The sequence below is a fragment of the Gopherus evgoodei genome, chromosome 11 (genome assembly GCF_007399415.2).
Source record: "Gopherus evgoodei ecotype Sinaloan lineage chromosome 11, rGopEvg1_v1.p, whole genome shotgun sequence".
Classification (NCBI taxonomy): Eukaryota; Metazoa; Chordata; order Testudines; family Testudinidae; genus Gopherus; species Gopherus evgoodei.
In genome coordinates this window covers 49,507,400-49,529,290 of record NC_044332.1, presented here as the reverse complement: position 1 = coordinate 49,529,290, position 21,891 = coordinate 49,507,400, and the positions used below count along the sequence as shown (strand labels likewise).

General features: G+C 41.7%; 1 protein-coding gene across 4 annotated transcripts in view; it reads right to left on the bottom strand.

Annotated features, from left to right (window-relative positions):
• The window catches only part of ACVR1 (activin A receptor type 1), a 111,818-nt gene that overhangs the window by 70,726 nt on the left and 19,201 nt on the right, over positions 1-21,891 (bottom strand). Inside the window, exons 1-2 of one of the 4 annotated variants that reach the window (XM_030579806.1) lie at positions 12,736-12,739; positions 10,161-10,167 (exon numbers count right to left, since the gene is read on the bottom strand). The exons of the other annotated variants lie outside the window; for them this stretch is intronic. Of the exons in view, the coding sequence (XP_030435666.1) occupies positions 10,161-10,167; position 12,736 (8 nt within the window). The 5' untranslated portion in view covers positions 12,737-12,739. Of the gene's footprint in view, positions 1-10,160; positions 10,168-12,735; positions 12,740-21,891 lie in introns of those variants that run through there. 4 annotated transcript variants of the gene reach the window in all.

The window sequence follows — 21,891 nt, the reverse complement described above, 5'->3', positions numbered from 1 at the left end:
AAACATAAGGAAGTACTTTCTTCACAAAACCCACAGCAAACCTGTGGAACTCATTTCCAGAGCATATTGTGAAGGCCAAAAGTACCCAAAAAAAATTACGTAAGTTCATGGATGTTAGGTTAATCAATGGCTATTAGCCAAGATGCTCAGGGATGCAACCCCACGTTCCTGGTGTCCCTAAACCTCTGACTGCCAGAGGCTGGGTCTGGAGGATAGGCAATGGATCACTCAAAATTGTCCTGTTCTGTTCATTCACTCTGAAGCATCTAAGGGGAGGGGGAAAGATAGCTCAGTGGTTTGAGCATTGGCCTGCTAAACCCAGGGTTGTGTGTTCAATCCTTGGAGGCCATTTAGGGAACTGGGGTAAAAATCTGTCTGGGGACTGGCCCTGCTTTGAGCAGGGGGTTGGACTAGATGACCTCCTGAGGTCCTTTCCAACCCTATGATCCTATGAACTGAGACACACAGGGTACAGAGCTAGATAAACAAGTGGTCTGACCCAGTATGGCCATTCTTATGTTGTTTAAAAATAAATAATAAACCCACACTATATAACTAGAACTCTTAATACATAGTGAAAACTAGGTCTTTTATATTCTGAGATTTTTAAAATGACTAACAAATATTCTAAAGGAACCACTACAATACTCAGGTATAAATCACAGAAGATTGCAATAGTACAATGAAATCCTTGTAGTGAAACTGATAATACTAATTAAGACTTACATAGTGCTTTATTACAACTTCAAAGTGCTATATAAACATGGGGCACATTCCTAAAATTATACTGTGAGAAGGTCAAAGGGGAATGTTCTTGCCTATATAAACACCCAAGATTATTAAAAACTTCACATTTTAAATTTGACATGCTTTTCTCCATTTAATGCTTTTTATTTGGGGGAGGGAGGTGGTTCCTTCTCTCTAAGCTCAGGTAATGAAGGCACTTATTTTACACAGTGCCAGAAGCATGCTATATACTTTAGAAGCTGCATAGGAAAAAGGATCCCATCTGTAAAAGGTTACAATCCAAGCCCAAAATCTGAACTATGAACCCTTCTATCCATGGATTCAGTCATATTGAAGTTAATGGAACTGCCAAAAATGCAAGGGCTTACAACCGTAGATCTATTTTGTGGGACCAGGGCCTAAATAGACAGGAGATGGGATGTAACAAAAAGGTGGCCCACATTTGTTAGTTCACACATTTTGGTTTGAATATTTGTCTGGAACAGAGGGAGAGTAATCTTGTTTGTAAACAATGTGTTTGAAAGGATGTCTGGAGTTCCTAAGCCTCATGGTGAAGTCCTTCCTTTTCAAAAAACACAAAAGGACAGTGGAGAGGCTTGGTAGACAGGTCTCTAGTCAATTTCACTTTCAGGCTGTTTTTTTTTTAATTAACACACTACTTAAAAGTTTTAGTTGCCAACACAGCACAGTAATGTTTGTTTTTTAAAACCTGTTTAGAATTAAAAAAAATAAAGAACAAGTTAATATCAGGTTTTTTAAAAATAAAATGCATGTCACACCTACATTTGGAGACACCCATGTGAAACTTGTATTAAAGGATCATTCTGACATGGAATTTGGGGTCAAATTCCATTTTTGTTAAAAAGTTTCAGAAAGAGAAAGATTTAATTTTGTAAAATGCAAAGGAAAGTTTTTGGTTATAAAAACATTCCTTTGGAGGGCTTACAGTTCAGATGCAAAGCATTGCACTATAATCACATAGGCCCGTGTATTGTCTACACAAGACACTGAAACTAAAGAAAAACAAAAGTAAAACCAACTAGCAAAGTCTTTCATTGCCAAGGGAAAAAACAAAAAGCAAACAAGAGCCTGTGAAAGATGCCTTAGATTAAAAATAAAGATGTATTAGCAACACTGGTACACGTGGCATAGTGTACACCTGTATTTGGTGGAGTTTCACATTAATTTTTGACAGAGACTTTGGCGTGCAGCTAATAATGCATCAAGCTTTATTTCCAGTTCCATTCCCAGACATGCACTCCCCATCCCCAATTTTCTATTAATGAATCTGGGTACTGTCATTCAACAGGCATTTCCTGGACTAAGAACTACTACAGCTACTATCACCACTAGAGGGTAGTAAAAACACAGTGTGACAGTATTACTTCTGGAAATGCACATCCAAGTCAAATACAAAGAAGCAGATTATTCATGGAACATTTAAAGCTGCTCTGGGCCATTAGGAAAGTAAAAAAAACAAATCCTTTGTTTGTACTTAAAAAGGTCAAACTTACAAATTCAGATATTTAGTCAACATGCAAACTTTGTGTGTATTAAAAAGCTATCTGGGATCCCAAGCCAGTATGTAAGAGTCACATTGCAAGTAAGCTTTCGGTTCAAAACTTGGGGCAGAGAACGATTCAGAAAGGGCAAGTGTAAAGCAAGTTCAGAAAATGAAGACTGGTGTTCATAAAGCACTGTAAAAGGGGGTAGCATTCTGAACCATCTAAATGCCTGGGTACTAATCCAATATGGCAAACAGATTTTAGGATTTTCACCGCACACAAGTATACACATCCATTATCCTATTCTTCATAGGAAACTCCACTGATCTCCTCTCAACATATCACTATGGCCTGACTATGCAGGCAAAAACTGGACCCAGAATTCATCAGTACTGCAGCTCCACTGGTGATTACAGTTAGGAAGCCGTAAAGAGAGAACCAGGTATTCTTAAAATCTAAAGGTGGGACTGACAGCAACGCAACTTGCTGGAAGCTGTGTGCTGCACTGTTTCTGTACAGGGCCATGAACATCATTTACACACATTCTGAACCCCCATGGAATGGTCCAAATGAAAGCAAGGCAGGTTCAATTAATTAAGATGAAACAATTTCTTCATGTGGCGCAGACATGGACACACACCATTAAACAAATTCAAATCATTCTGAAGAGATCAGGAGCACCCAAATTCCATAATACTGACAGCACTGGAGGCAGCTGACAGAGACCCCAAGGGCTGCACATATTTTGCATGTACCTCAGACTTAAAAATAAATAAAATAAATAAATATAGACCATATTGATATGTAATTCTACCTTCCATGATAACTGCACATCAGCTGAGTTCATCAGCAATTAAAACATGTATTTACATAAGCTTTGTCCTCACCTTGCAGTTATAGGGAATGATCCTATAAACCCATCTGTAATTGTGTGACCTTACACACACACACACACACACACACACACACACACACACACACATTCCCCCAAACAATACACAAAACCAGAGCCTTCAAAGGGCTTGTCTAGTCTACACTGGAAAGGCTACAGCTGAGCTGCTATAGTGCGTGCCCGAGGGTATGGCTACACTTGCAGCTGTACAGCACTGGGAGTTACAGCTGTCTTCTTACAACTGTGTAGGGAAAGCGCTGCAGTGTGGCCACATTTCCAGCATTTGCAGTGCTGTTGGGAGTGGCTGAACAGGCATTCTGGAATACCTCCGAACACCTCTGGAGGCCAATTACAGCGCTTTTGGTGGCCACACTGGCGGAGCAGCGCTGCATCACTAGCACTGCAATGGTTATACCCCAGGCAGAGCAGGAGTACAGCCAGCGCTGCAGCCAGGGAGATGCAGTGCTGTATGTGCCTTGCAAGTGTGGACGGTGAGCAAGTTGCAGCGCTGTAAACCCACCACTAGCGCTGCAACCCTCCAGTGTAGCCAAGCCTTGAGTGCAGGCATTACACCAGTGGCCCTCAAAATTTTTTTTTTTTTTTTGAAGTGGGTGACCCCTTTCACATAGCAAATCTCTGAATGCAACCCCCTTTATAAATAAAAAACCATTTTTTTAGATATTATATATATATATATATATATATATATATATATATATATATTTAAAACTATTCTAAATGCTGGAGGCAAAGCAGGGTTTGAGGTGGAGGTGGACAGCTCACACCCCTCCCCCCATGTAATAACATCCTGACTTCCAGTTTGAGAACCCCTGACCTAAACCAAGGAGAGGGGTTCTCCCATCAGTGTAGGCAATTCATCTCCCCAAGAGGCAGCAATGCCTCTTTCATTTCTCTAGTGCTGTCTACACTAACGGTTAGGTCCACTGAACTACATGGCTCAGGGTGTAGATTTTTCACATCCCTGAGCAACATAGCTGGCTCGACCTAACTTTTTAGCATAGGCCAGGCCAGAGTCAGAAGAATCGCACATGGGGGTACTGACCTGAGGGAAAAATACCCAACCCTTTACCTAGATCACTAAGATATGACACAGAAGTTAGTCAAACTCCATTTGGTATCTGCATGTGTATAAAGTACCCATCAGTAGAGTACCAACATATAAGCCCAGCAGAAACAGTCTGAAAGACAGGAAGTCTCAGTCTGAGATGCACTAAGAATGTAGGCATTGCAAGGTTTTGATGTGTTGGGTTCCTATCCAGCCTGTCAATAGTGGAGACACCAAAGAGAATAGCACTAACTCCTGGACCAAGGTGTCATGCCCTAAACAAATCCAACAAGTGTAATGAAAGTTAGTCTCACTTATGAAAAAGTTTTGATTTCCAAAGCTGTTATAGCTTAAACAAAAAAACACACACACACACACACACGTCATCAATTACAGGAATAAAATCTCATTTGGTCTCCCTGTTGGCGTCAAGCTAGCATACATTTGTCTGTGCTGTCACCCACAGTTCATACACTGATTAGAGAAATTACAGTGTGAGGGAACAAGTATCAAATACAGGGCTTGGAACAACCTACTCATGCAAGAGAAATTTTGCCTGGGCAAGTGGACTGAATGGAGGCAGAGAACCCCTGGTTCTTTCCTGTCCCGCCCCTCCTTTGAGGTGAGGGGGCTCCAAAGAACAAAGCTGAACAAGCAGCACTAACCGCTTTCCATATCGGGGGGCAGGGAAGAGGTGGGCAGGGATCATGTCAGTGAAGCTCCTTTAAGAGGCGTCTCAAGTGTGTCCACAAGAAGAGCAGATCCAGGAGGAGTCTAAGAGGCTGGGGTCCAATTCCCCCTCACCCCTGGGGAAAAGCCCCAAGACTCATTTATTCAGGGAGTCTACCATTCATTAACTGGTATGTGTGGATTCATGATGTTATATTGGACTTCGGATGGGTTACAGAGTTTTATAGAACAGCGAAGATGTGGCAATTTAAGTTAAATAGGGACAGCTTGTGGAGAAAGTGTGTGGGGGAGGGCTTGGCAGTGCAGGTACTTCTCACCCAGGACAGTAGGTGAGGAATTGTCAAAGAATTTTCTTCAAGCCCTTTCAAAAACTCAAGACACATTACACCCTACTTGTGTCTTTTAAGACTCTGTACCTCACTGTATTTAGGGCTGGTCTACATTGGCAACACTAAAGCACTGCTGCAGCAGCGCTTTAACGTGCCTTGTGTGGTCCCAGCACTCTTTAAAAACCACCTCGACAAGGGGCGCAGCTCCCAGCACTGGGGCACTGTTTACACTGGTGCTTTACAGCGCTGCAGCTTGCTGCGCTCAGGAGGGTGTTTTTTCACACCCCTGAGTAAGAAAGTTGCAGCACTGTTAATTCCCAGTGTAGAAAAACCCACAGTTTACAGTCTTTCACAGAAGCCAAGGGCACTGCATTTTTACTGAAGTCAAGGCCTAACACAGCACTCTGATGAAAGAGGAAGAGGCTATAGAGCCTTCTTCCTTAAGCACAAAATAATGTTTCTTAAAAATGCTCACTCATTCAATAACTAAGTGGTGTGTACACTGCCACTTTCATTACTAAAATTTTAGTCATTCAGGTGAGTCATAAAAAGATAGCTAAGGGTTAACATCTCTTTCACCTGGAAAGAAGTATCTGAACCACCTGACCAGAGGACCAATCAGGAAACAGGATTTTTTTCAACTCTGGGTGGAGGGAATTTTGTGTCTGAGGCCATGTCTACATCTAAAATTTTGCAGCGCTGGTTGTTACAGCTGTATAGGGCCAGCGCTGCAGAGTGGCCACACTTAAAGCAACCAGCGCTGCAAGTGGTGTTAGATGTGGCCACACTGCAGCGCTGTTGGGCGGCTTCAAGGGGGGTTCCGGGAACGCGAGAGCAAACCGGGAAAGGAGACCAGCTTCGCCGCGGTTTGCTCTCGCGTTCCCCGAACCACCCTGCAAACCGCAGGGAAGGAGACCTGCTTGCTCGGGGTTCCGGGAACGCGAGAGCAAACCGGGAAAGGAGACCAGCTTCGCCGCGGTTTGCTCTCGCGTTCCCCGAACCACCCTGCAAACCGCAGGGAAGGAGACCTGCTTGCTCGGGGTTCCGGGAACGCGAGAGCAAACCGGGGAAGGAGACCAGCTTCGCCGCGGTTTGCTCTTGCGTTCCCGGAACCACCCAGCAAACCTCAGGGAAGGAGACCTGCTTGCTCGGGGTTCGGGGAACGCGAGAGCAAACCGGGGAAGGAGACCAGCTTGATTACCAGAGGCTTCCTCCTTCCACGGAGGTCAAGAAAAGCGCTGGTAAGTGTCTACATTGGATTACCAGCGCTGGATCCTCTACACCCGAGACAAAACGGGAGTACGGCCAGCGCTGCAAACAGGGAGTTGCAGCGCTGGTGATGCCCTGCAGATGTGTACACCTTCAAAGTTGCAGCGCTGTAACTCCCTCACCAGCGCTGCAACTTTCTGATGTAGACAAGCCCTGTGTCTTTGTCTGCCTGCCTGCTTTTCTCTCAGCTTTGAGAAGTGATTTCTGTTTTCTAATCTTCTGTTTCCAAGTTGTGAGTACCAAACATGGTTTTGTTGTTTTTGTATTTACATGTCTATAGTGGCTGGAGTGCTTTGATTTGTCTTCTTTTTGAATAAGGCTGTTTATTCAATATTCTTTTAAGCAATTGACCCTGTATTTGTCACCTTAATACAGAGAGACTATTTGTATGTATTTTTCTTTCTTTTTTATATAAAGCTTTCTTTTAAGACCTGTTGGAGTTTTTCTTTAGTGGGGAACTTCAGGGAAATTGAGTCTGTACTCACCAGGGAATTGGTGGGAGAAAGAAATCAGGGGGAGATCTGTGTGTGTTGGATTTGCTAGCCTGATTTTGCATTCCCTCTGGGTGAAGAGGAAAGTGCTTTTGTTTCCAGGACTGGAATTACAGAGGGTGGACTCCCTCTGTTTAGATTCACAGAGCTTGTGTCTGTGTATCTCTCTAGGAGCACCTGGAGGGGGGAAGGGAAAAAGGATTATTTCCCTTTCTTGTGAGACTCAAGGGATTTGGGTCTTGGGGTCCCCAGGGAAGGTTTTTCAGGGGGACCAGAGTGCCCCAAAACACTCTAATTTTTTGGGTGGTGGCAGCAAGTACCAGGTCCAAGCTGGTAACTAAGCTTGGAGGTTTTCATGCTAACCCCCATATTTTGGACGCTAAGGTCCAAATCTGGGACTAAGTTATGACAAGGTGTGAAAACACATGCACACAGCAACAGAAGTTTTAGTGCTGAAAAGCACCAGTATAAACAGTGCTTTTGTAACCAGGAGCCCTCATCTGGGGTGGTGGGGGTGGGGGTTTAAATCACTGGAAGAGCTCTTTCCTGGCGATAAAGCGTGTCTACACTGCCGACATCACAACGCTGCCGTGGCCGCACTCTAACATGGGCTGTGTAGACATACATCTCTTTAATGGTTCTGGTTCGCTGGTGACCTCACCCCTGAATATTTAAGAACCGTGTGCACAATTTTATGTATGCAAACAGCCAAGCAGAAACTAAACTATCATTCGTATTGACAAATATCTGATACAGTCACAAGTAATTGCATGAGAAAGTTAGGCTCAACAACTTGAGTATGCCCTGGCTTTATGCATCTTATCAAATTTATCACAGGTACACAAACTAAGCAAGACACTTAACAGCAAGTATACCCGTTATTGCTGCTTCCCACATATTTCAGCAGCTCATTAATGTAAATATCCTTAGTAACATTTTGAATATTAAATGAGTTATACATTTTATGTCACATTGGCACACAATGTGATGCTCGGACATGCTCCTATGGGAAGAGAAGCATTGAGGCCTGCTTGCTGAAGCCAACAGGCACATTGGAGATTGTCTTACAGTAGCAGCATGAGCTCTTTATTTTTAAAAAGGGTGAGAGTATTCATGAATCTCAGTAATATATTTTAAACTGGTTTGAGTAATTCTGAATTCTGCTGCAGCCATGCCAAACCACTGCACATATCAATACACTTGCATAATCAGATGCATTTTAATTATAAACGCCAGAAAACTAGTTTAGAATGAAGATTCTGTTACAGAAGAGGCAAGCATAGGGCCCGATCCTGCAAACACTGCAGATATTGAGCTCATGTACTATGATGCTTCTCATCCAGTCACAAGTGTCTGCAGTATCCTGGCCATGCTGCTTAAAATCTCAGCATAGAGCTTCAGGGAAAGGAGGGCTTATTTATTTTAAAAGAAAACTTAGCTTGACCATTGTTAGTTGCACAACTGTAAACAAAAGCCAAATCACAAGTCAGATTGTTATGATGATCAAGGAGTTGTGTTTTTAAAAAACTGGCAAAAGCACAAAGAATTTTAGAGGTAAATACAGATTTTCAACTTTAGGTAGTGACCTGTGTCTACCAATACTTTTAATGAGGGTTATATTGGTGTAATATTTGCTCTAAATGCTTATCGTATTTGCTCAACCAGATTCAGGGATAAACAAGTATCAGATGGGTAGCCATGTTAGTTTGTATCCACAAAAACAATGAGAATTCCGATGGCAACCTTAAATACTAACAGATTTATTTGGGCATACGCTTTCGCAGGTAAAAACCCACTTCTTCAGATGCACAGAGTGACTTTAGTCTTTAGGGACAAACAGAAGCTCTATGATAGTCTCTAGGCTTTTCAAAATTAATTATTAAAAAGTGTTTAAGTCACATTAAAGGTATGTGTTACAAACTGACAGATGAAGAAGAGGGAAGAGAAACCTTAACTTGCTTCCCTACAGAAAAGAACACAGGGCTTGTCAGAATATCAGAGTGGTGAAATATTTATTAGTCTTTACATGAAAGTGTGTCTGTTTTGGTGACAGAACAACATTCTTTAGCTTGCAGAACTTTGTGGTTTTTTTTTTAATGTAAGCCTGCTAAGTAGAAGCATTAAGGACGAATATGCAGATACTGATATTCTAACTACTTGAATGCTTAAAAAAGTAGGTGGTGTTTATACTTCGCAGCCATAAATAAAGACAGAAGGAATTTTTCTAACTGATGAGATACTTCTGCGTTCCCTTCTCCAAGAATTGTTAGCTGCCCTCCCTGAAACTGATTTGCTTCAGAAAAGACATTGCAAGTATTTTCCTGAAAAAAACAGTTCTTGTAATTTTACAAGACCATTTAAGATCAAAACAGTATTTTGTTCTTGCAAATCAAAACATACCATTAAGAGTTTGGAGCCAGTTTTAGAGGATGTTAAGAATGGTTGCAAGCAAGTCTGACAAAGGTCCTGTCTCTATACTGTAATACTGGGGGAACATGATACAGCACAGTATGGGCCCATGTTTTAAAAAGTGTATTTGTGTTGTGTTTCCAGCCCTACAAAAGTCAAAGTCTATATGATTATTTTTATATACTGTAAAAGCAGAGTATAGCCCCACCTATGCTGCATGATGGATCTGTGTTTTAGCTCTCTTAGGACTACAATATATTCTACTGCATTCAGGACCTGATTAGACATTACAATGTAGATAGAGACCAATGTCCACATATGATGTTCACTAGGAAAAGACGTATTTTTAAAACATTAGTTCAACATTTTAACTAAAACATTGAAAATTTTTGCATGGACAGGGAAAGTTGGATTTTAACATTGATCCACCACCTCTTCACACAATCACCTTTTGAAATGTGTTAGTTTAAAATGTCATGGCTAATACATGTTTAAGATACACCTTTTATTCTAGTCTAAACAAAAGCAGGGGGGGTTGCTCATCTATCAAAAATGTATAAGAGTGGTTCAACATCACAGGGCAAGGCATTATAGGAAGTATGTTTCACCAATTATTCTATGCCCCCAATAGCTGACTAATAATTAAATACTATTTAGAGACCCATAATTCAAAATGAACCTCCTTCATCAGGTATGTGGGGGAGGGGGGTGAGAGAGCACTAGTCTAGATTCTGCAGATTGCCATGTGTACTAATTAAATACTGTCTCACTAGTGGTTAGTTCTGTGTTTTCACACATGCATGGAATTTGGAAGGTGCAAATGTTTCTTATTTTCAGCCTGTGATATTATCAGGTTGGAGCATTTCAGACTGAATACCTAGTAAATGAATTCATGGAATGCTATTGCAAGCACTGTCATTACAGACAGAACTTTTTCCATGGCCCCTTATCTATTTAAATACTCTACCACAAGTAACTAACTTCATTTGCACATCAATAATCCCAGCAGGATTTTGCCTGCCAGGGTAAAGCTGAACCTCTGTAATTATTTTCCCAAGGTCTATAATGTTAACAGTAAATCACATTACCCACTAAATCGAGAGAGAGAGAGAGAGAGTGTGTGTGTGTGTGTGTGGTGGGGTGGGAAGAACTATAATAAATACTTAATATACAAAAATACTTTGCTTTGTTCCCCTCATCCCAAGCCTCCTAACTAGAATGCGATTAATGGAATTTTCCAGCAACTCAGCTTGAAACATGTTTTTGCCCATCTCACTGCTATGGCAGAATCAGATAATTGCAGTGTGACTCAACCAATGCACAGCTGTTCATTAAAATATATTCAAACAAATATGAGCAGGGCAGGAGAGTAAGATGTCCAAAGGGACTCCACACAAAGTTAGTTAGGAAGAAAGCAGAAAAAGGAAGATCACAGCTTGAAGCCATCAACAATATCCCTGGACAGTTGGCCCTCTACAAAATGTGAGGGAACAAGCCACATATTTCTGTTTTTCAAGAAGGCAACTTGAAGGGAGTTTGAAATTGGGCTGATCGCTCTTTTTAACTTCTTTATGATGGTTAGGAAAGGTTGCAGGAGGGGCGGGGTGTTCTGAGTTAGGAAAAAGTTGAAGGGGGAGGACAACAGGTTAACTCCCCCCACCCCCCAAAAGAGCAGCCAGTCAGAAGTTTGTGGAGGGGGGGGGTGTTTTTGTTTTTAAACAAACAAGTCTTTAAAGACAATCTGATTAAAAGTCCTTTCTCTACAAACACTGTCCACACACACACACACACACACACACACCATTTAAGAAGTTTTCATTAAATTCTTTCCTTAACTACCCTCTTGAAAGGCAAAAAGCTGAATGCAATTAGCTATCCAGGCAAAGGAGGAGGAACCAGCTACACAAGCATGTTTAGCTCTCAAAAGACTGTATTACAATACCACAGACAGAGCCTGGACTACATTATCCTATATAATCTGGCTTTGCCTGTTTGGACAGGAACAAACCATTTTACCAAACTTTTAGGATCTTAGGTAAGTGAAGGTCAAACTATGGTACAATAGGACATAAAACCGCCATCTTGTAACACAACAAATGCCTTGGTAGATTTGCTGAACTACAGCATACCCAAGAATAGTTCAAGGGATCTCATCTCCCGACTCCGCCATGCCACACACTTCCTTCCACTGATGAGATTTTGCAAGTTTGCTTGGCCCTGGATGCAGCTACACAACAAAAAAACCACACATATGCACACAGCTTAAATCTTATCTACTTTTATGTTTAGAACCTAAAAGACTACCTATCATTTCTAGAATATTTGAGGATCACTCAGTTTTAAGATGACAAATAATTCATACATCAAGGACACTCTAAAGTTGTAGCTTAGCTACTGATCTTTACGGTAAGGTAAGGAATCATTTTCAAACCCATCAGAATTTTCTTAAAATCCTGTAGGTAGTTTGTTTCTGGATGAAGCAACAAAAAGCCATTGTAATTTACGAGCAGGGATGCTTCCAAAACAGGAGAATATATCATTCCTCATCCATGAAAGTTATCTTTCAAACACTAGGCTAACTTGATACATTTATGTGACCCACCTTACCAGAATACAAGCTTTCATTTTAAATATTACGTTTCTTGCAGTGGATGGTTGTGAACAAACCTTCCAAACCAGATGTAAACCAATGCAATGTTTGTCCATCTGTAGACTCAGGAAGACAGCAATAGTTTGAGGGGCTCTGAATTAAAACTTCTCCTTCTATCAAACTCCTCAGTAAAAATAACTAAAGCTGGATTATGCTTTTAGCATCATCTCTATGCTGATCATTTTAGTGGATGAATTAAGGAATGGGGAGAAGCCTGCACTGATACAGAAAGGACAAAACAAAAGCAACAGATTGTGAAAAATAAGAGAAACAAGGAGAAAAAGCTGAAAGGCGAGCTTACTTTCCCAATGAGTGATACTGAATGTCATTATAAAGATACTAACAAATAATGCATATAAACATAGATTACATAAAAGGCAATTCTCTAGCATTGATCTTTGTGCAAGTCGAATGAGATCAGAGAAAGTTTCACTAAGGATGTGAAGTGTACATTTACGGCTACATACATCCCACTAAACTTAAAAGATTAACCCAGTCCTCTGGCAGAATGAGTTTGGTACTCCAGTTCCTTCCTGCACTTAGGGTATGTCTACACTGGAAACTTCAAAGCACTGCCGCGGGAATGCTCCCACAGCAGCACTGTGAAGTGCGAGTGTGCTCACGCACGAGCACTGTGCGAGAGCTCTCCCGGTAATCCACCTCCATGAGGGGATTAGCTCCCAGTACTGGCAGCACGACTCCCAACGCTCGGAGCCTGTCTACACTAGCACTTTAAAGTGCTCAGACTTGCTGCACTCAGGGGGGTGATTTTTCACCCCCCCGCCCCCAGCCAGCTGTTAAAGAGCTATAAAATGTACATGTAGACAAGTCCTTAGTGTGTGTTGGCTGGGGGAAGGGGTGTGACCTAGATCTCCCAGTCATTGGCAAAACAGGTAACCCATCTCCACAAAAGCCCAAGTCTTATTCTAACTCAGTAGCAGACAAGCAACCACATCTGTCTATGAAGGCACAAGGAAGACAGGAAAAACTTCAGTTGAAGGAGAACCAAGTCAGCCTAGAGGTCCAGGAAGCTGCAACATAGAAAATGAACTGAGGCACCTAAGATAATTCTCAGAAATGAACTGCAGCTAAACAAGCTAGAAGGGGCACAAAAATACCTGGGGGGGGGGGAGAAATTGAATCAGCAGCAACAGGGGCATCATGGTCCCACTGTCACATTCTTTCCCTCTGTTGCCTGGAGGTAATCCAGGGACCATGATAAAGAGGAGATAAAATAAGGGAACTCTTTGCCCAGCTCTTTCTATACCCTCCACTCTGCTCCAGCTCTATCAGGAGTTTGTCAGCCTTTTAGACTGTACTTAAATGAGTACCCTACTCCCTAAAAATGGGGCTAGACCAGCATATGCAGGGCCAGAGATTAATTCCTCCATAAAGATCACTGGACCTCAACCACAGCCAATGGGGCAGGGAAAGCCCATCACAAAAGTTCCCCCTCTGGCTCCCAAGCTCAAAAGGCAGAGATATAAGCTTAACAAAACTCATCCTAGAAGGGGCATGAAGTAAACCAATACTCAACTTAAACAGTGCAAGAAATTGAGAGTCAGATTCCAAACCAGATCAATGGCAGGAGGAAGATCCAGAGAAAAATGGCAAAAGCCTTGATAAGTCACATTTGCGGGGAGGGAGAAGAGCAGGGTGGGAGGACATTACAAATTCCCTAGTGTAGACAGGGAATAAAGGCCTTAGAAATAGAATAGAAATTTGCAGCCAGAAATGCAGGCTAGCATAGCTACACCACTGTAAGCCATTAGCATAGAAAGAGAAAGCCTTTAGTTGCCCTGAGGAAGTTTACCCCCATTTCAAGGAATAGCTGTCAGTCAGTCATATAGACAAGCCTTTAGATCTTGAGTGCTCAACATGGACCTAGAAATCCATTTGCCACAGAAAAAATGCAGAATTTGTTTTTACAGAAAATCAATGTTCTGTTTTTACATTTTGTGGAAAAAAAAAGTTTTACTAATATTACCAGTGTCACTTATTCAATGCACGCAACCTCCCCCTCATGACTGATTTTTGAATGCACTTTAAGTTAACAGCTGAACCCCATTTATTCAATCTAATTGGGACTGGGGCCAGATGGGGGGGTGGGGTGACAAAAATCCAGATAACCAGGAGAATTGGCAAAGAGCTTTCTCCCCCTTATTACAAGATGGGGTAAGGGTTTTGGGCAGTCAGCTCCAGCCAATATTTCAGTTAATACAGAGAGCCAGATGATGAGGATTGGCTAAACTGGGTTCTACAATGTATCAATAAAACATTGTGTTCAACTGATACCTATATATACTGTGGCTATGGAAACTAAAGTTCAGCGTTTATTTAAATCACAGATTTTTGTGGTTTTATTTTTAAAAGTTGGAGAATTTGGCGGGGGGGGGGGGCGGGCTTTAAAAAAAAAATCACTGAATACTAGGATCCCTGGTGATCAGCAATGGCTTAGTTCCACACTACATGAGGGTGGCTGATACTGCCTCCTGTAACTATTAGTACTATGCCATGAATCAGCATAGTTGAAGTAACTACCTTACAACAGCTGCACTGCAAGGTCAGAGGAACTGAAGAATAAGGGTTTTGCTAGAGGCCTGAATCAGTTAAATACCACAGTAAGTTATCAGATACCGGATGGGGAGGGCACTCCACTGAAGGGAAAAACCTGCATTCACTGTTAGGGTATGTCTACATCTACAATTTTGTAGCGCTGGTTGTTACAGCTGTATTAGTACAGCTGTATAGGGCCAGCGCTGCAGAGTGGCCACACTTACAGCAACCAGCGCTGCAAGTGGTGTTAGATGTGGCCACACTGCAGCGCTGTTGAGCGGCTTCAAGGGGGGTTCGGGGAACGCGCGAGAGCAAACCGCGGGAAAGCAGGTCTCCTTCCCCGGTTTTGCTCCAGTGTTCCCCGAACCCCCGAGCAAGCAGGTCTCCTTCCCCGCGGTTTGCTCTCGCGTTCCCCGAACCCCCGTGCAAGCAGGTCTCCTTCCCCGCGGTTTGCTCTCGCGTTCCCCGAACCCCCCTGCAAACGGCGGGGAAGGAGACCTGCTTGATTACCGGAGAGGCTTCCTCAGGTATGCTGGGATGCCTGCTTATTCCATGGAGGTCAAGAAAAGCGCTGGTAAGTGTCTACACTTGATTACCAGCGCTGGATCCTCTACACCCGAGACAAAACAGGAGTACGGCCAGCGCTGCAAACACGGAGTTGCAGCGCTGGTGATGCCCTGCAGATGTGTAAGTTGCAGCGCTGTAACCCCCTCACCAGCGCTGCAACTTTGTGATGTAGACAAGCCCTTAGTAAGATTTGCCAGGACTCAGGAGAAGGATGCAACTGAGATCAAGAGGAGGAAAAAAGCAGAATGGTTCTTTTAAAAAACAAAAACAAAACACACACCCTTCCTCATGGACTGTAGGAAACATTTAGCTTTAAAAAAAAAAAAAAGTCACTCTACAGAAATGATTTTTTCTGGGTAGTAAGCCACCAAGAGGCCACCTGACCCCTGAAAATACACTCTTTCAGAGAGATATTATTGACTTTTCTCCATCCTCTGTCCCCTGCTCCTTCCCACCATAAACTCTATACATGGCTAAAGCATTTTAAGGTCCTGTTCTTTTTCCATGCAGTATTGATCATTAAAGATTAACCTTTAACTGTAAGAGAAGGGAGAAAAAAAACCAGTCCCATCCAAATCATGTAAGTGTTTTTATTTTAATAAATACTTTTGTTAGTCTGCAGCTGCCTCCTCTTGCAGTTGGCAGTGATCACTGCCAATGTGAAGTTTTTTTTCCAGTTAAGACAGCATTGTTTTATTGGCTTCTTCGGCAGTGCATGCACCATTAATGGAGTTTTTATCTCTCCATATTCCTGTCAGTACAGAACCAGCCAGTCTGACTCTGTTATTATCATTAAGAAAGCTTATTTTTCCCATTCACTATCTTTAATCCAAAACAACATCTGGAACTTCAGCTTCTGTTGTATAAAGGCGAACAGATTAAAAACAACAAAAAAACCACATATCAGCTTCCAGAGCATTAGAAGTTTCTGCTTTTATCTAAAATTCTCCATATGTACATTTTCAACAGTTCTGCTAGCTAGCCAATCAGCTTTTAAGAAAACAAATATTTTTTCCTTTTTTTGATAAGGACTCAAATCCACAAAAAAAATCTTTCCAACTAAAATGATTAGCGATAGATCACCACAGAACTACAGCGGTTAGGTCTTCAGGAACAGAAGTCATACTAAAGTTTGTGGTACACATGAGTTCTTTAAAACATAGTATATTTTAAGGTAAGACACCAGAGGCTTAAGAGGAAATGAAAAAGCCTTTAGTGAAATATTACTATGTGCATCTTACTGGAGAAAGTAATGGAAGAAAAATTTGGCGCCATTACACCATGAGTACATCTCCTACTTGAACAGACAGCTGTCTCCATCATCATTTAAGTATGCTTTTTCCTTAGCTCATGTTCAATGAATCATGAAAATCAATACAGAGGAAACACAAAGCCATGTTGGAGACACAGAAATCAAGCATGTAACAAACAGCACCATGCTATTTTTTGGGAGAAAAGACATACTAGAGAAAGGCATGCCACATAAAACACTTGCATGGTGCCAAGTATCAGAGGGGTAGCTGTGTTAGTCTGTAACACAAAAACCAATGAGGAGTCCGGTGACACCTTAAAGGTTAACAGATTTATTTGGGCATAAGCTTTTGCAGGTAAAACACACCACCTCTTCAGATGCACCGGACTCCTCATTTTTATTTTATTTTTATTTTTTTAAAAACCACCTTCCCCTCCCCATTGTCACCTCTTTAACCTGGTATTTAATTAGTAGATCATCGTGATTACTGTACATTTCTTAACCAGCAACCAGATTAAAGAGAACTGTGGGCTAGAAACAAGCCCTCTGAGCAATACTTTCACAACTGTTTGACCTATCCCCCACCCCATCCCACATATAAGAAAGCAGGGTGGGGGACAGCAAGACTTTACCTAATCTAGGAAAGAAAAAAATTACTTTAATGCATAGCTCCATCTAACAGAGAACACATTTAATATTGAAGAAACCCAGCATTGGGCAATCACTGCCGAGTAAAGATTTTTCTTCAATTGTTTAGTAAAACACCTACTGTCTGAGCCACAGACTCCTGCTCAGACATGAAGCTATATCTTAGAGCATGGTGTCGTCTGCTAATGACAGACTGTGTAACTTGATCGTCTGGGTTGGTGCTCTGAGTAAGCACTTCCTTCTCTTCCCCTTCCTATTACCCCATCCTACTGTTCCAGCTGTTTCTGACAGCCAAATTGCTGTGTACTAAGCAATGAATGCTGTCAGAGAAAGAATTTTCATTTCTGTAATGCATAGGCCTCCATGGACAAATTATACAGTTTATAGTCCGAGGCTGCAGGAAGCTGCCTTGCTGTTGAAAGGCTGCCAAATGCAGGGTTTTGGAGGGTTTTTTTTTTTGAGCTGACAATCACATAAAATGAATTTAATGACCAAAGCAGTACAGAGTGCATGTTTTCAAGAATATACATGTGTCAAGAATTTCTTTGTCTAGAAACAGAGTTTTAACAGAATGACAGTAGAAGCCAATTAAAAGAATTCCTGTTAAAACACAATCCAATGGAAGGACGGGATGTCAACCTTTACTTAGCACAACTATCTTACCAAAGCCTCTCTGCAGTGACTATGTGCTTAAAGAAGTGTCTTATGCCAGCTTCAGTCTAGGAACCAACAACTGCATACACCCAAGTGATAATTTGATGTTGGATACATACATAGTTCTTCTGTTTGTGATGCTTAAGGAATGACTCTGCTTTATATTTTATAAGGCAAAGAAACCCAACAGTCTATCAAATATTCCATCTGTAGCCTACTCCCTATGCAACAGTTACTGAGGAAGTGCCTAGCATTTTAAGTAGTCATTTCTATTTTGAATATCCCTCTTAAATGTGTACACATGAAGTTACAGGACTTGGAGCACTAGCTAAATCCATTACAGTATGAGGAGAACTCACTGATGGCTGCATGTTCGGGGGAAACCGAGTGCAATGTGTCATGCAACACCTCTGGTATTCTAAAGATGGGGACCTCTCAAGCAGAGGCTGAAGATTACAGCTGACTAAAAGGAGTTATTACCTTTTAACATTATTAACTGATTGCACCCCTGCATCAAATAAGTTACTTAAGTAACTTTTAATCCCGCCTTGGGAGCTTGCTGAATAATATGACATTATCTGCTGAATAATGTGAGCTACCAAAAAAAAGTTGTCAAAATTTCAAACCAGCTCCATTGCTGATCTTGCCAAACTGTGCAGTGCTTATTTGTGTTGTCAAATATGCCCTAAGGACAAGGACTACACCACACTTGTGATTTCACTTAGTATTTGGGTCTGCCTCTTTTGCCACCCCCATCCCACCAAAAAAAAAAAAAAAAAAAAAAGATAAAAAGGGCACCATTGCTTGATTTTCCCCATAGTTTAAAGAAAAGGTGCAGGGAAGGTCATTAGGTGGTCTGAGCATGCCCCAAAAGTTTGGGAAGGCAAAAGCATACTACAGGCTTCCAAGAACTGTGCTAGCAAGCTTTGAATCTCAGTGACAAGTTACCACTCACGACCGCAAGGAGAGAAGTCTGACCCAGTTTGGCTCAAGTATCAAACAACCTTCCACCAGAAGCTTTCATCCCTTTTCAAATTAACTGTGCTATGCAGCATTTTCCTAAGTAATGCTTCCTTTATTATAATATGCACCAATGAAGTTTCGCTACCCAAAATGTGAAAAAGCATTTTAAAAACATGTATTTCTTTCCTCCTGTTCTACTCCTATTTAATCTGTTCCATTTCCTCACTATTACCTGCATATTTTCACCCCCCCTCCCCCAAAGACACTTTCAATGGAGAAAGACAGTGAAGTGCATCTATCATTTCCCTTACTGCCTCTCACCTACAGGCTCTTCCCTTACCACTCTATGTTGTGATGAAGGAGAATCAGAGCATTATGTGCCCACTCAGCTGGTAGTTTAGATCCTTCTCACATTAAAGTCAATGGAAAGACTTGGTCTTCAGTGGGAGCAGGACCAAGCTCCAAGTATCAACTCTGGGCTTTCTAGGTAATGGGACTTCAGCCATGGTGCTGGTCCCATTCTCAATACTTGGGGCAGGAGAAGAGACCCCTCCCATCCCTTCCCCACACAGACTCTTTTTTAAAATAATATTTTTTTATATGCATGATTTCTCTAACTCCAAGCTGGATCACAGTTTAATTCTAAACAGTAGCTCTCTAGACTCAGCAAGGCCAAAACAATTGGAAACTTGAATTTGCTTACAAATTTCAAAAAAACAGTGCAGGATTACTAGAGTGACTGCAAGGAAGAGACTGGAATGGGTAGAAAAAGAAAAATCTCGTGCACTAGTAAAGATTTAAGACTATTAGAGATAAAGCTTCACCTGATTTTACTTTTAACGGTTTGACAATTTTGGGAAGAGTTGCAGCCATCTCATCCTTCATTTCAACTTGTTCCACTTGTTTTATTTGTAAGTACCACAGAAAACACACAAGCAGTGGTATGGCCTTCTAGTTAATGCCCCATCCCACTTCCACAGGAGTTGGGTGCAAAATTTCCCATCAGTCCCAATGGGAGCAAAACCAGGCCTGACTTATTGATTTATAGTTCTACTTCCCCCAATGTTTCAGAGTCAGATTCAAGCTACTTGCCAACCAGTTTGGGGATACACAAAGCTAAGCTCTTCAGGGAAGGAACTGTCCTTTGTGACGTGTTCGTAAGTGCCCAGCACAACAGGAACCAGCCTGGCTGTGTCCTATATGTAGTGTCCCGAAATCTATGTTAAATAATTATTAACACAGCTGCATTTTTAAGGGAAGAGTCTTTTACTGTTAGCTTCCAATGCCTACTATTTCAGGAGCTTAAACACAAAAAAACAAACAAACAAAACAAAACAAAAAAACCCTTACATTGCTAGTGTGGCTCTAAATAATAAAATCTTACACTGGTAACAGACCTTTGCAGGGCAGGCCATAGTCTGGTGTGAAGCATGTCACTCAAAGGGTCCCACACTTCGGGGGTTATGATTGTCAGCTTCCTTCCAAATCCTTCTGCAAGGGGCATTAGTCCAACCAGGGTGCCTCACCCTCTCACTTCTCCTGATATTGCTGTCTGAATTTTTAATTTGCACCTGGCATCACAAAGCCTACACCCATCCCAGCTATGGATGAAAGGGTGGAGTGCAGAATATAACTGCTGTCCTCTCCTCCTTCCCATAAGATTGCCAATGCCCTTACCACAAGTGCACCTGCATTAATGGGAGTGCTCGTTCAGGCTGGTCTCCAGCATTTTAACCACATTGTGCAATCTTGCTCAAAGCAAGTCTAGACTGTATTTATTTAAATGCTAGCAGCTGTGTCTGTATTAGCATTCCCACCAGCGGAACTACTAAGGAATTAACAAGCACAAGCACAAGCTCAGAGGAGATTCTGTGCTAAGCCTCATAGGGTTGTATACACTGCAATCAGAAGCTGTAGCCTGGGTCAAGTAACAAGTACCCAAGTAACAGCAGCAGTGAAGCCACAGCAGAGGAGCTGTGCAAGCCCACCCAGGACCCCGGTTATGTACTCAAGTGGCTAGCTTGTGCTGCCACAGCTTCATGCAATTGTTATTGAGTTAGCTAGGTATGTTTGTATGAGTTGTCGCACCTGTCAGAGACAGAACCTGTATTTTCTTTTGATGCTTGTAAGAGCAGATGGACTATCTAGACTCATATGTTCTATTTGCTTATTTATCAGAAGAATATTTATTTTGGTCAGGGTAGTGCAGGAATGATCAAAATAAAAGTGAACAGGAGCAGTGCCTGTCTAGAATAGAATGTCACCTACTGCACATGTTCCTAATACATCTCTTACTATTGCACTGGGGGCACTTTGCATAAATTAGCACTACATCAATTTGCCATGGAGAGAGCAACATTCTTTTTAACTCCCTCTGCTGTAGCCACTTTACTTGAATACGGTACAGAGCCAGCTCTTGGCCAACCAGTGGAGCACTGAAGGGGCACTTCTCTCTAGAAGTGGTTCTCAACCAGGGGTACATGTACCCCGGGGGTATGCAGGAGGTCTTCTGAGGCACACTAACTTCTCTAGTTACCTAGTTTTACAACAGGCTACATAAAAAGCATTAGTGAAGTCAGTACAAACTAAAATTTCAGACAATGACGACTTGTTGATACTGCTCTATATACACACTGAAAAGTACAATATTTATATTTCAATTGATCTATTTTATTATGGTGAGAAAGTAAGCAATTTTTCAGTAACTGTGTTGTGATACAAAATCAGACATAAAAATACACAAAGTAAGCAAGTAGTTTTTAAGTGAGGTGAAACCTGGGGGTTTGCAAGACAAATTGGACTTCTGATGGAGTACAGTAGTCTGGAAAGGTTGAGAACCACTGCTCTACAGTACAGCTGAAGTGAACTAAGCAAAGAAAAGGAAATACAGAGTAGACCTTATTTGAAGTACTAAAGCACCTAACTTGGAGAATCTCTTATTAGTAATGTCAAAATTAAGTTGATTCAGAGAAAGATTAAATTAAATGTAAAAGTTTAGCAAACATTGTTCTAAAAGCTACCTGGACTTCTTAAAAACAGTGTTTCTGGAATAGGTTTGACATTTATACTTAATGAACAGTTTGGTTCTCTTGGTAATAGTTAAACAATTCCCCATATTTCCTTCCAATCGAAGGAGTGCAGCACTATGGTAGCATGCAAGAACCAGAAAGTAAACAGACTATATAGTGAGATGAGCATGTAAA